The 15,009-nt window shown below is 38.1% G+C and overlaps 1 protein-coding gene across 1 annotated transcript in view; it reads left to right on the top strand.

Moving 5' to 3' along the window:
• Positions 1-15,009, top strand: part of MYBPC3 (myosin binding protein C3) — a 72,778-nt gene that overhangs the window by 3,960 nt on the left and 53,809 nt on the right. The window contains exons 2-6 of the mRNA XM_056851370.1: positions 10,366-10,632; positions 11,077-11,184; positions 12,817-12,903; positions 13,025-13,173; positions 14,884-15,001. Of these exons, the coding sequence (XP_056707348.1) occupies positions 10,366-10,632; positions 11,077-11,184; positions 12,817-12,903; positions 13,025-13,173; positions 14,884-15,001 (729 nt within the window). The remainder of the gene's footprint in view (positions 1-10,365; positions 10,633-11,076; positions 11,185-12,816; positions 12,904-13,024; positions 13,174-14,883; positions 15,002-15,009) is intronic.

Below are 15,009 nucleotides of genomic sequence, written 5' to 3' on the forward strand. Positions count from 1 at the left end.
GGGTGGCTCAGGCAGCAACCACAGAGGTGGGGAAAGACTCCTTCTCACAGTTTGCTGCCTAACCTACCCACTTTCCCATTGGCTTTTTACTGGCAAGACTGTGGGGAGCGGCGCTGGGGGCTCCTTCTCACCCCACTCCTCTGGCACCGTCGGCTTAGTCTTGCCAGTTAAAAGCTGGCGGGAAATTTTAGGAAGACAGCGAGCAGGTGAGAATGAGCCTCCTCCTCACCTACCTCCATAACCACTACCTCAGCTACCTTCCCTAAACTTTCCCAACGGTTTCTAACCTCTCCCACTCCTCCACTCACTCCCAACAAAATCTGATCAGTGTTTTTTGCCTGGAGAAACAAGACCTTTGCTCAATATGATTTTATTTATAAGTATTAATGTCATAGGACATTGCCCATTATGAGGAATATATCACTTTATTAAGTACTGTGTGGAATCACCCCTTACAGCCTATCCCGTGTCAGGAGCTGCACTTGTTTTCCAAGGGTCAGCTGCTTGTACTGGCACAAACCAAGGTAATTTATGCCACCTCAGCAAATAGCTTATGTGGATTTGACCCTTTGGCTAGTTATTTGGCAGCAGCAAAGTAACATGACTACTCTCCCAGAAGAAGTATATTGAGTCATATTGGAACTGGTGTGTTAAGATACACACAGGTATGGGACTAGCATACACTATATAGAAGTTTATGTAATACAATCTACCATATAAATGCATATGTCATATTTGTAATATGACAATAACAGTAAAGTTTTGGATTGAAGTGAGCATTTTCACTTCTTTTTTTACTGAGTTGCTTATTAATATTTGGTATATATAGAAAACTCCCCTCTTGGAAATGATCTGCAGCTGCATAGTAGTAAGTTCCTGCCTGTAGCAAAGCCTGAAAAGTTGCCATCAAAAGTTGGAACTTTTACATAGTGCAATGTTGTCAAGTGATTAACATATTTCTGGATATTTTTGTGGCTAACAGGGGCTGCAATCCTAAGCACTCTTACTAAGGAATAAGTACACTGAATGCAATGGGATATATTTCAGAGTAAACATTCTTAGGATTGCACTGAGGATGAGTGATAATGATTGAGCTTCTACAAAAATATGTCTCTAAATCTTTTTATCCCCAATGCTATGGGGAGAGGTGCCAACTGGTAGTTGCCAGTTCAGTGGTGCTCTTCCAAACTGGCTTGGCTCCCAACTGTGTTGTTTATCGCTGTAACTGTTTTTAGACACTCACAAATCTTTGCTCTCAAAGTTTACTATCTAGAGAATCTCTTTCTCTCAAGAAGTCAATGATGCACTGCAACACAGTACCATCCTCCAATTGAGCTCTTTGATCTTCCTCTATCCCTGCTGTTCCTTCCTGGGTGGCAACAACTTCAGGGGTCACTAGTTGCAACTTGGTGCTGGACTGTTTTTTAACAGCCTGGTCCATCCCACACCGGTCTAACATGCATTGGACTAGGCTGCCTTTGATAGCAAATGATGGGCTTGGAATCTGCCCTGAAGAAAACAAAATTACTATGAAAAATATCTTCAGCTTCAAAAATATCTTCAATTTTAGACATCAGTTCTTTCATTAGACAGAAATTATATGGAAAATGAAAGCTAGTTCTCATCAGGGTTTAGCCAGGAATTAACAAGCACAGCTCAAGAAAAACAGACAACTGGATTTATAAACAATGAAAATTGATAAGTGTGCAATGATAGTGCTAATAGCTTGAATACTCATGATCCATGAAGGGGAAAGGCTACTACCATGATTAAGTATTCTAAATTAAGCATCTGTAGGGTAAAAAGAGGGTTAAAAACTAACAACGATTTTTTCTATTACCTATCTAGGAGCACTAAATTTTAAAATGAGTTGCTGTGATGATAAGATGGAGGAGAACAATGTAAGCTGCTTTAGGTCCCTATTTGGGAGAAAAGCAGGGTAGAGAGGAAGTAAATACGTAAATAAATACATATTCAAGACTTTCTATTCCTTGGCTCCACCATCAACCAAAAGGGAGACTGCAGCCAAGAAATTAGATGGAGATTGAGACTGGGAAGGGCAGCCATGAAGGAGCTAGAAAAGATTTTGAAGTGTAAGGATGTGACTCTGGCCACCAAGACTAGATTAATTCATGCCATCATATTCCCTAGTACTATGTATGGGTGTGAAAGCTGGATAGTGAAGAAAGCTGATAGGAAGAAAATAGATTCCTTTGAAATGTGGTGTTGGAGGAGAGTGTTACGGATTCCGTGGACTGCCAAAAAAACAAATCAGTGGATATAGATCAAATCAAGCCTGAACTGACCCTAGAAGCTAAAATGACTAAACTGAGGCTATCGTATTTTGGTCACGTCATGAGACGACAAGAGTCACTGGAAAAGACCGTCATGATAGGAAAAGTTGGGGGCAGCAGGAAAAGAGGAAGACCCAACAAGAGATGGATTGACTCAATAAAGGAAGCCACAGCCTTCAATTTGCAAGATCTGAGCAAGGCTGTCAAAGATAGGACATTTTGGAGGACTTTCATTCATAGGGTCACCATGAGTTGGAAGCGACTTGACGGCACTTAACACAACACACACACAAAGTTCTAGCTGGAGACCAGAGTAAAAACAGCTGCCTTCATAAAATCACAAGTTCATGCTGCACTGCTGGTAAGCATCCAAACTCGAAAAAAGCAACCAGGGATTGTTCAGAGGAGGGGGTTGTAATTCACAGGAATCTCAGATTTTTATTCCTGTTTTGGGGGATCAGTTTAACAACCAAAAACCAGCGGGTTCTATGTCTTCGGTGCAGGAATTTTGTTATGCATATCTCTACAAGTAACCCTACATTTAACCTGCCTAGTCTAATCTGGTTATTACCGGTATGTTGTTAAACCTTGCCACTGGCCAAGGGGAGAGCTTTGAGACTGCAACTGACTAGATGTCACCAGCTATTGCATAGCCTAATATTTCAATAGAATTCAGTGTAAAAAGAAACATCTTAATCTAAGCAGTACATGCAACTGATCTGCTTTAACATCAGCTGTAGGTATCCAATTGAAATGGAATGATTATGGGAATTGTGTATCTGTTCTACAAGAATAATGAATGCTAGCTATTTACTGGAACTAAATGGTACCTGAAACTTGAAATGGTACCTGCATGTTCTTTTTTTTTTTTTTAATAAATTTTTTTATTATTTTCATAATAAACACACAAAAATAAAAAAATAAAAAATAAAAAATAAAATAAAAATTACATGTACATAAAAAGAAAAACAAAAGTTACATAATCAGGACACAATTTATCCATTATTACAATATTCAAATCATTTTATAAAACATGTGCCCCGAATACAAAACCCCTCCGCCCACCAGTGCCCTCCACCATTGGACTTCCGATGAAGTGTTATGGCATATAAAAAGAAAAAGCTATTATTATATCATATTAAAAATCATCTTATACTATAATTCGTTAACTATACTTTTAAAATCCGTTTTTGCCACTTTATCCCAATATGCGGTGGCCTTTGCCCACGTAGATTTAAATTCCTCCATATCTTTATCATATAGAAATGCTGTAATTTTGGCCATCCGCATATACATCCATAATTTTTCTCGCCACTCTTTAATTGAAGGTTTATTTAACTGCTTCCATTTTTTAGCAATTATAATTCTTGCTGCAGCAAAACTATATTGGCATATGACTCTGTCACCTTTATCCAAATCTTTTTTTGGTATTCCCAATAGACAAAAGGCGGGGTCTTTCTTAATTTTTAATTTAATCAAATCATTCGTTTCGTTCAAAACTAATCTCCAAAACCTCCTTATTTTTTTGCAAAACCACCAAACATGCATAAATGTACCTGTTTCTGTACCACATTTCCAACATATATTTTCCTCATCTTTCTTCATTTTACTTAATAATACAGGAGTTATATGCCATCTGTAAAACATTTTATACAAATTCTCTCTTATTTCATTTGAAATTGTAAACTTAAATTCTTTTTTCCATAACTTTTCCCAAATTTCCAAATCTATATTATAACCTAAATCTCTCATCCATTTCAGCATCACTAACTTAATCCTTTCTTGTTCTAAATTTGTCTCTATAAGTAATTTATAAATCCTACCTATCAATCCTTTATTACCCTTGGATAGTATAACCTCAAATTTTGATTTGGTTTGATTAAAACCTAACCTATTATCTTTATTAAAAACATCTCTTAATTTGTAATACATAAACCAATCTTTAATCAAAATTTCTTCTTTTGATTTCAGTTCCCATATACCATCTTTATATTCTGTTATTTCTCTATAATTATCACAATCCAAATTTAAATGTGCACCTCTTCTCGTAAATGCTTCTATAGGGTTAATCCAACCAGGTGTTTTACTTTCAAAAACTTCTTTATATTTATTCCAGATTTGCAGTAAATTTTTCCTAATAATATGAGAATTAAATTCTTTATTTACTTTCTCTTTATCATACCACAAGTAAGCATGCCACCCGAATCTCAGTTTAAAACCTTCTAATTCTAATAATTTCGGATTCTCTAAGAGAATCCAGTTTCTAATCCAGGTGAAACATGCTGCTTGATAATACAATTTCAAATCTGGTAATCCAAATCCACCCGTGTCTTTTTGCTCAATTAAGTTATTGTATGCAATTCTATGTCTTTCTTTACTCCAGAGAAAACTCATAATATCTTTTTTCCAAACATCAAATATCTGTACACCCTTAATTATTGGGAGATTTTGAAACAAGAAGAGCATTTTAGGTAATAGCATCATTTTTACTACTGAAATTCTTCCCCATAACGATAATGGCAGTTTTTCCCAACTTATCAAATCCTTTTTTATCTGTTGCCATTGGTTCACATAATTATCTTGAAATAAGTTAAGATTGTTATTTGATAACCATATACCTAAATATTTAACTTTATTTTCAATATTAAACCCCGTCTTTTTTACTAATATTTGTTGTTGTGAGAAAGTCATATTCTTAGTTATAATCTTAGTTTTAATTTTGTTAACTTTAAACCCTGAAAGCTTTCCATAAACCTCCAAAATTTTATTCCATCTGTCAATTTGTTCAATCGGATCAGTCAAGAAACATACTACATCGTCCGCATATGCTTTAAACATGTAATGATTTCTACCTATTCGTACACCAACTACATCACTATTTCTAAGATTATGCAATAGTAATTCTAATACTAAAATAAACAGTAAAGGGGAAAGAGGACATCCCTGTCTCGTTCCCCTTTGAATTTCTATTTTGGGTGATAATGACCCATTTATAATCAGATTAGCAGATTGTTGTGTATATATACCTTTTATAGCTGTTTTAAAATTCTCACCAAAATCCATAGAATCTAATACCTTAAACATAAACTGCCAATTAACATTATCAAAGGCTTTTTCAGCGTCCAAAAATATCAAAGCTAATGGTGTTGTATCTTGCTCTGCATATTCTAAAAGATCAATTACTACCCTCACATTCTGACTCATCAACCTTCCTGGTAAAAAACCAGCTTGCTCCTCATGTATTACTTGATTTAATACTCTTTTTAATCTTGTAGCTAAGACTGTTACAAATAGTTTATAATCAGTATTTAATAATGATATTGGTCTAAAATTTTTAACTTCCGATATATCCGAATTTGCCTTTGGTATTAATACTATATTTGCCTGTTTCCAAGTTTGAGGGATAATCCCTTCTGTCAATCCTAAATTCATTACTTCCAACAGATAAGGGGTTAATTGGTCTTTAAATATTTTGTAATAGGATGCATTAAATCCGTCTGGCCCGGGAGATTTGTTTAATTTACTTTTCTTTATTGCCTCTTCCAACTCTTCTTTAGTTATTGGCAAATCCAGAAAATCTTTATTTTCTTGTGTTAATTTCCCCCAGTCTCCTTTAGTAAAATACATCTCCATTTCTACCTCTGAAGGTGTCTTTTTGCTATATAAATTTGTATAAAATTCTACAAATGTTTCAAGTATCTCCTCTTTTATTCTTGTGACTTTACCCTTCCTTTTAATTTGAGTTATTAGTATTTTTTTCTCCTTCTGCTTAAGTTGCCATGCTAACATTTTTCCCGGTTTATTTGCATGTTCAAAAAATCTTTGTTTATTAAACATAAGTTTTCTTTCAATTTCTTCTGCAATTAAAAACTCATATTGCTGTTGCAAATTTCTAATCTTCACCTGTTGTTCATATCTACTTGCTTTATCTTGCAACCTACTTAAATATCTTTCTCCTTGTTTTATTTCATCTAAAATATGTTTTCTCTTATTCTCTCTTTCCCTATACCATCTTGTATTTTGTTGAATTAATAATCCTCTAATTACTGCCTTACCGGCATCCCAAACTATATCATGGCGAGTACCCTTATCTATATTTTCTTTAAAATAATTCTGTATTTCTATCTTCAATTTAGCAACTATTTTAGAATTTTTTAAAAGTAAATCATTAATTCTCCAGGGTTTATACCCTCTATTTCCCACTTGAATTTTAACTGAGACAGCATTGTGATCAGACAGAACTCTGGGTAAAATTTCTGGGTTTTCTGATTTCTCTGTTAGGCCTTGCGAAAGCCACAACATGTCTATTCTGGAACATGTTAGGTGTCTTTGTGAAAAGAAAGTATAACCTTTTTTATTTCCATGTGCCAATCTCCAAACATCAAACATGTTCCATTGATCAATAAGAGTGTCAAAAACCCCTGGTAACTTTCCTTCATTAAGCGCTTTTTTCTTTTTCCCAGATCTATCTACCTTAGGTAGTATAACACCATTAAAATCCCCCATCCAAATCATCTTTTCTGTGGCATATTCAGCTAATAAAATTGCTAATTTATCATAAAACATTTTTTGATTTATATTAGGAGCATATATTCCCACAAGCAATATCTTCTGAAATCCGGATGTTATTTCAATCATCAAAACTCTTCCCTCCATATCTTGATAAACAACTCTTGGTTCCAATGAGACAGGTATATACATAGCTATTCCATTAGTCTTTTTAACCCTATTGCAAGCCGTGAAGAGTGTACCTAGTCTTACATGTTCCAGTCTAAATATATCCTTTGGGAGTATATGCGTTTCCTGTAAACAAATAATGTTAGCATTACTTTTGAGTAGATGGTGAAATATTTTTCTTCTTTTATTAGGAGAATTCAGTCCGTTAATATTCCAAGATAGGACCTGTAACATATCAAAGATCAATTAGTTCCCATATTTTTCCCCACTCAACATAAACAACCATGTCAGTTATTGCCCCCCCTCCCCCCATTCTGCAGTCTTCAGTCGTCAGTTATGGAGTCCTCAGAGGAGTCTATTGGTAAATCTCCACCTCCAGCTGCTTCAGATGCCTTTTCTTCTTCTGTAGATTCTCTAGTTGGAACTTGCTTGGCTGATTTAGTAGGTTTTACCAGGTCTGCCTCATATCTTCTCAGAAACTGCTCCGCCTTATCCACTTCTGTATACTTGAACCTTTTTGCCTTGAAAGTAAAGGAGATACCCTGTGGGAATTCCCATCTGAATTGGATTCCACTAAGTCTTAAACACTGAACAATCTCCATAAAATCTTTCCTTTTCTTCAATAATCTTGCCGGTATTTCTTTCATCAATCTAAGGTTCATCTTCAATTTTTAATGGAGTCTTGTAGTGTGTATTTAGTATCAAATCCCGATGGCTCCTTGAAAATAGTTGAAGCAGACAATCCCTAGGTACCTTATTTCTGGTTGCATATGCAGAGTTGATTCTATAGGCTGTCACAATCATCCCAGCAGTCACTTCTTCAGTTTCCTGTAAAAAGTCAGCCAGAAGAGTTGATAGGTATCCACGTAAATCCTTATTTTCCACTTTTTCTTTCAAACCACGTATGCGCAGCGAAGATTCTTTTATCTTAAGTTCAATCATAGCCATCTGGTCTTGTTGTCTGTCGTCCCTTTCAGATGAGGATGCTATTGCCATCTCAAGAGTGTCCACCTTCTTCTTAGTTTCTTTAATTTCCTGTGTATTTTTCTTAAGCTTGGTTTCCACTCTATCTTGCCTGATAGTCAGGGATGAAATTGTGTCTTTCAAGGTAGCTATTGCAGCAGAATTTTGAGATGTTGTTACTGTATTCTGGGATAACTCCTGCTTCATTTCTATAACATCCTGATGGGTCTTAGTTAAAAGTTCAAAGACAGAAGTCAGTGTTACTTCAGGTTTCACTTTAGGAGGCATCTTGGCACTGACAGATGTTGAAGTAACTGGAGATGTTGTCTGTTTGGCTGGAATTTGAGTTATTGAAGGTCTTCTCGGAGGCAGTGGCACAGCCAACTTTACATCTTTAAGAATGTCTTTAGTATGTTTCTCTTTTTCTCCCATTGGTAGACTGTAAAGGCTGAAGGCTGAAGACAAAACAGCTGGTACTTGTAATCCAAGGGAATAGAGGAGGATGGGGGGGGGGGCAGAAATTTTCTTTTATCTCATTGCAGAAAAATTATTTCAGATGGAAGAATCCATATCAGAGAAAACAATCACCATGACATCTCATTTGATATTATTCCATGTCACTTGATTGTTCTCCAACTCTTTGTTTTTACTTCCAAGTTCTTAGTTTGATGAGAAACTTTTTAAAGTACGTCACACAACTGGCAAAAAGCCTGTATGTTCTTGACAGTAAGTACCTAAGCAGAGTTGCCCTTCTAAGCCCATTGACTTCAATGGATTTAGAAGGGTGTTAACTCTGATAAGAATTGCCCTGTTAAGCTCTCTAAAAAAGCCCAGTTATTAGTAGTACTGTTCATTCACCTGAACGGCTGAAGTAATACATGTTTAGATAATAGAGCTACACAATAACCCTAAATCATTTTTGCAGGGAGTGAAGTAATCAGCTGACCTAAAAGAGCCTTGCATGTCCTGTCAGCTAACCTACCAGAAAATCATGTTGATAGGTTTTTCTGATCAGGGAGCAGGGCTGGTAATTCCGGAATAAAAGCAATCTTTGGCAGATTTGCCGTATGTGTCAGATTCTTAGTAGGTAAAGATAAAGGTCCCCTGTGCAAGCACCAGGTCATTCCTGACCCATGGGGTGACGTCACATCCCGACGTTTACTAGGCAGACTTTGTTTACAGGGTGGTTTGCCAGTGCCTGCCCCAGTCATCTTCCCTTTACCCCCAGCAAGCTGGGTACTCATTTTACTGACCTCGGAAGGATGGAAGGCTGAGTCAACCTTGAGCCGGCTACCTGAAACCGACTTCCGTTGGGATCGAACTCAGGTCGTGAGCAGAGCTCTTGACTGCAGTACTGCAGCTTAACACTCTGCGCCACGGGGCTCCTAGATTCTTAGTACATGTGTGAAAATTCAAATCCATACTCTCTTCCTGATCAGCAATGGTCCTGGGGGGCTGTTGTTTGTACCAACAGGGAAATGGAATATGTAGCACAAGGAGCACACAATGGGGCAAATAGCAGCTCCCTGAGGCATCTTGAAATCAGGAAAACAACATAGAGGCAAACTCGTTCCTAACATCTGCAGCTTTGGAACCTTTAAACTGAAGAGTCTAGGGATTCTGATCTGTGGTCCTGATCGGTATTGGGCCTGCCTGGCAAAACGGAAAGCTCGGAGCTGCATGCTTAAAACCCACCACATAGTCCTTCCAAGCTTATTACATGTGCCACTCAAGCATTTTTCAGCCTTCCTCTTGCTGTTGATCTGCACATGGCGCCATGGTATTATCACACACATCCATGCATGCAGAAGATCTCAGGTTTAGTCCCTCAAATCTCCACTTAGAAGAAGTTCTCAGGCTGTAGATATTAGAAAATACCATTCTCTGTTTGGGACCCTTGAGAGCTGCTGCCACCAGGTCTCAGTAGATAGTAGTGGGCTAGTAGTGACACAGTATAAAGCAGTTTCATATGTAAATGCATATGTATTAGGTTTCTGGCCTGTGGAAAACAAAGGTAGTATCATGTTTACTTGTATCAGGTTTCTGAACTGATTGATGGCCATGCAAGGGCCAGGCAGTTTTTAAACACATTTATGTTTCCCTTAAGTTTACAACTCATTTGGCTGAAGACTGCTGGAAAATGTGTGACTGACAGAGACGTGTAAATCATTCAAGCAGGGTATTAACAGCATACCACCTCCCTGTTCTTATAATAGCGGCCTGTCTAAATGAATTCATAGCTGAAGTAAGATTCAACCGGGTATTTGTGCATAATTAATACATTTTGTTCCCCAAAAGAGTAATCTGTTCCAGATTTGAATATGCTTGTGGAAACTTCATATGCAGAATGGGTAGAAGAGAAGGTTGGAGAAAGGGGCAGACTATTTTTTTTTAATAATTGCTGAAGAAAAGTAAACATCTATTTCTTTAGCTTCAGCTTTCATCAAGAAACCAAAGACAACAGATGTTGTAGCCGGAGGAGTGGCTGTATTTGAAGCAGAGACAGAGAAGTCAAGCATCAAGGTGAAGTGGCAGCGAAATGGTGTGGAAATTACTACAAGTGAAAAGTATGTCATAAAGTCAGAGGAGAACAAGCACTCACTGACCATTAATAACGTTGGAAAAGAGGATGATGTGACATATGCTGTCATCGCTGGAAGTTCCAAGGTCAAGTTTGAACTCAAAGTCAAGGAACCAGGTAGATTGCCTGCCACAGAACCTTGTTTTAAAATAGCCACTGTGAACCAGCTAACAATGCATCATCCTTTAAATAACCATGAATGAGACACTGTAATGTACTCACATCAAGCTAATTACTTGCTGATTGGAATTTAATTTGTGAATAAACTCGCCGATCTGAACCAAAACTCTTTTAAAAAAGAAGAAGACAAATTCTGTAGAAAAAAATCACCTAAATTTCTTAACTTTTTATTCTTCCTGTCTTAATTTGGCAATGCATTCTGGTCAGAGAATTTGGATTTCTTTGTTGCAGCATAATTGGAACTTCTTGTGCATCAATTACAAGATGCTGAATATGAGATACACTGTCTGGTCTCCCCTTTGCTGAAGATTATCTCATTTCCATCATGTACCCTAGAACAGCATGGAGCTTGTAGTTTTTTTTATGTTCTCTTCCTTTTAGAAAAGGAAGAGGAGGTCATCCCTGCTGAAGCTCCTCCTGAACCAAGTGTCTCAAATGTGCCTCCTGCAGCAGAAGTTGTGCCAACAGGTGATAGCAAGACTTCAGAAGGTAAAAATAAGTAGCACTGGTAATATCTATTGTAGCCATATTGGTCAAAAGATGTGGATGGTTAATGTCAATGGAAACACTGGAAGAGGGTTAATAGTCCCTAGAAGGAGAAAAAGAATAATCAGACTGGGGGATGAGTATACATATTATTCTGTACATCTTGGTCATACAAGTAAATGTGCTTGTAAGCAACCTCCACTCTATCCGCCAAAATGCTTGCTGCTCAATTACATTAAACAGTGGTTTTTGTTTTGTTGTGTTTTGTTTTTCGCTGTTGAGTCACATCTGACTTACAGTGACCCCTGGTGTGGTTTTCAAGGCAAGAGACAATCCAAGGTGGTTTGTCATTGCCTACCTCTGCGTCACGACCCAGGTATTCCTTGGGGATCTCCCATCCAAATAAAGGGCTGATTGTGGTCTACACTCACATTGTATCTCGGTTCCCCATTTTAGTCAGACGTGCATTGCAGATTGCCTTTAATTCCTGTGCTCTGTGGGTTTCCCCAGGAGGGGCGAATAGGGCTCTTTCAGGAAAATGGCACCAGGGGAGAAGACTGAAGCCCCTTCTCCCTATGTGCTACAGTTACAATCCATATCGTGCACAATGTGGACATGAACTGAGGGGAAGCGCAAACTCAGGTCTGATTGAACGACACATTGGGGAACCCAGACACAACCTTTGTAGGCCATAATATGTGGGTCAGCTCTTTAGAGCATGACATGAATGCTATCTGGTGCACAGCCTGCCAGCCCCCTGAGAAGTGGTAGCCCTGATGAAATGTATTTCTGTTACATTTTTATCCTGTTCTTCCTCAGAAGAACTCAGGGTTTTTCCGTTCTCCTTTGTTTATTGTAATAGCCTGGTATACAGTAATTTATGGTGGAACCTCACTTGGAATACTGTGTACAGTTCTGGTTGCCATATGTCAAAAAGGATACTACAGAGATGGGGAAAGTGCAGAAGGCAACCAACATGTTTAAGGGGTTGGAGCACCTTTCCTCTGAGCAAAGGCTAAAGAGTGGTTTTTTCAGTATACAGAAAAAGGTGTCAAGGGGGTGGGACACAGATTTATAAAATGATGCATGGGTGGAGAACATTAATAGAGAGGTTTTTCCTCTCTCCTATAATACTAGCGCTCAGGGTTGCCCAGTGAAGTTCTTGGGCAACAAAAGGAAATACTTCTTTACTCAATGAGTAATTAAATTACAGAATTCACTGTCAGTGGCTGTGGAGATGGCCATGAACATAGTTGGCTTTTAAGGGCAAGCCTCTGAATACCAGTGCTAGAAGGTGACATCAGGGCCCCTATGCCCTGTTTGTTGGCCCTTCAGGGCTACTGGTTGTCCACTATGTGAAACAGAATGCTGCACTAGATGGATCACTGTTCTTATGTACCCTCATGACAACCCTTTGAGGTAGATGAGGTGATACAGTGAGTGGCCAAAGGTCATCTAGTAAGATTCACAGAAATATAGGTCTCCCCAGTCAAATCCAGTGTTGTAAAAACTGTATCACAGCACATTCTGGTGCACATTATATACCCTTAGTGTACCTTGGGGTTTGTGTAAAGATCCACTTCACACTCTGGAACAGATAATGTGGTTTTCTTCAACACCTAGTTTGCTTTTCAGCTCCACCAGTAGAAGCCCAGCAAGAGGTGTCAGTTGATCCTATTGGTCTCTTTGTGACTCGGCCACAAGACGGGGAAGTAACTGCTGGTAAGTGCACAGCCTACTAAAATGATGCTTCTGACTGTTTCTCTCCAATAGTTATACCAGGATTTAACAGAGATTTTAAATATCAAGTTACAGATTCCTTTTAATGTATCTCCCTTTCAAGGTGGGAATATCACATTCACTGCCGTAGTGGCAGGAGAAAGCTTACTGAAGAAACCTTCTGTGAAATGGTTCAAAGGAAAGTGGATGAACCTAGGAAGCAAAGTGGGGAAACATCTCCAGCTTCATGAGAGTTATGATCGAAATAACAAGGTATAACTAATGGAACAAAATCTTGATGGCCTTTGTTTCTTCTTTTTTAAGCCTGCTTTCAGCTGATTTAATATTTTCCCTGGCATAAAGTGCCTACTGCTTGTACTGGATAAAATCTGATGACCATTTAACTTAAATGTTCATTATAACCTGCTGTCTATTACCACCTAGGCCCAAAATAATGAATTCATACAAGTCCATGAGGAAGGCTTACAGTGTAAACCTAAGGAGAGTAACTCCCTTTTAAGCCCATTTACTTCAGTGGAATCCTAAGACCAACCCTGTAAATCTGTTTAGGACTGCACTGTTAGCTCAGCAGAATAAGAACATAAGAAAAGCCCTGCTGGATCAGACCAAGGCCCATCAGGTCCAGCAGTCTGTTCACACAGTGGCCAACCAGGTGCCTCTAGGAAGCCCCCAAACAAGACGACTGCAGCAGCACCATCCTGCCTGTGTTCCAACCTAGGATCCAACCTTGAAGATTTACAGTTAATACAAACCATTCAGGATAGTTCAACCTTGAGCTGCCTATACTGAGCTATGAAACAATCTCTCCAAACTTGACAAGTGTGCAACAAAATGACAAAATGAGGGTAAGCAATGCATATTAGGCAAAAAAAATCTTAACCACTTATACAGTTATCAGGTATGAACAGCCAGGGCTCTCACCAAGAAAGTGATCTTGAGCCATGGTGGGTGCTAATTTAGTGTATTGCAACAAGGAAGCAAATTTTGTTTACTAATTTGCTTAGAAAATCTATATGCTCCCTCTCCAGAGAACCAACTGGAGACAGCTTACAATTAATAAAACAAGGAATCATTGGGGGAAATATGGAAAATAAGACTATTAGTATTGTAATGTTTTTATACAAAGCTGTAGTGTGTCCACAGTTGGAATATTATGTACAGTTCTGATCACCCCATCCTAGCATGGATGTTGTAGAATTGGAAAAAAGTAGCTAAAGTATCATTATTGGAGCACCTTCCCTACAAAGAAAGGCTAAAGCATTTGGGGCATTTTAGTTTAGAAAAAAACATAACTAAGAGGGCGGAGGTGTGTTAGAGGTGCATTACAAATTATGAATGGGATGAAGAAAGTGACTACATAGAATTTTCTCTGCATCAACCAGTGAAATAGGCAAGAGGAGATCTTTAAACAATACACACAAACACACATGGAATTTGCTGCCACAGAATGTGCTTTACCCCGGCTTAGATAGCTTTAAAAGGAGATTTGTCAAATTCATGGAGGATTGGTGTGTCGATAATTATTAGCCAAGATAGCTAAATGTGACCTCCATGTTCAGATGTGGTATGCCTCTGAATACTAGTTGGTGGTGGATTGGACACTTATTGCCCATGTCCTGCAAAAGGACACTTATTGCCCATATCCTGCAAAAACTTAGGTCATTGTGAGAAACAGAAGGCTGGGATAGATGGATTTTTAGTCTGATTCAGCAGGGGAAATCCTATGCGCTTCAAAAGAAAATGTTCAGCTAGGAGAGGAGAAAAAGAAACAGAAACTGTGTAGGTATGTGTATCATAGAGCTTTAAGGATGCTCACTGGGCAGTGAAGACCAAAGAAGAGTACTATGTTTTTGGCAGAGAGACTAATGTATTTTACACCTGGGTTCCAGAAATGGAATAATAAAGTCTCAGATGGAATAACCCTTAGTAAAATGGTCCATTTATTTCTCCTATTTGCTGTAGGTTTACATCTTTGAAATGAACATTATCGAAGCAAAAATGACTTATGCAGGTGGATATAGATGTGAAGTGTCTACTAAAGACAAGTTTGATAGCTGTAATTTCAGCCTCATTGTCCATGGTAAGATG

This window comes from Euleptes europaea, chromosome 6 (assembly GCF_029931775.1).
Source record: "Euleptes europaea isolate rEulEur1 chromosome 6, rEulEur1.hap1, whole genome shotgun sequence".
NCBI lineage: Eukaryota > Metazoa > Chordata > Lepidosauria > Squamata > Sphaerodactylidae > Euleptes > Euleptes europaea.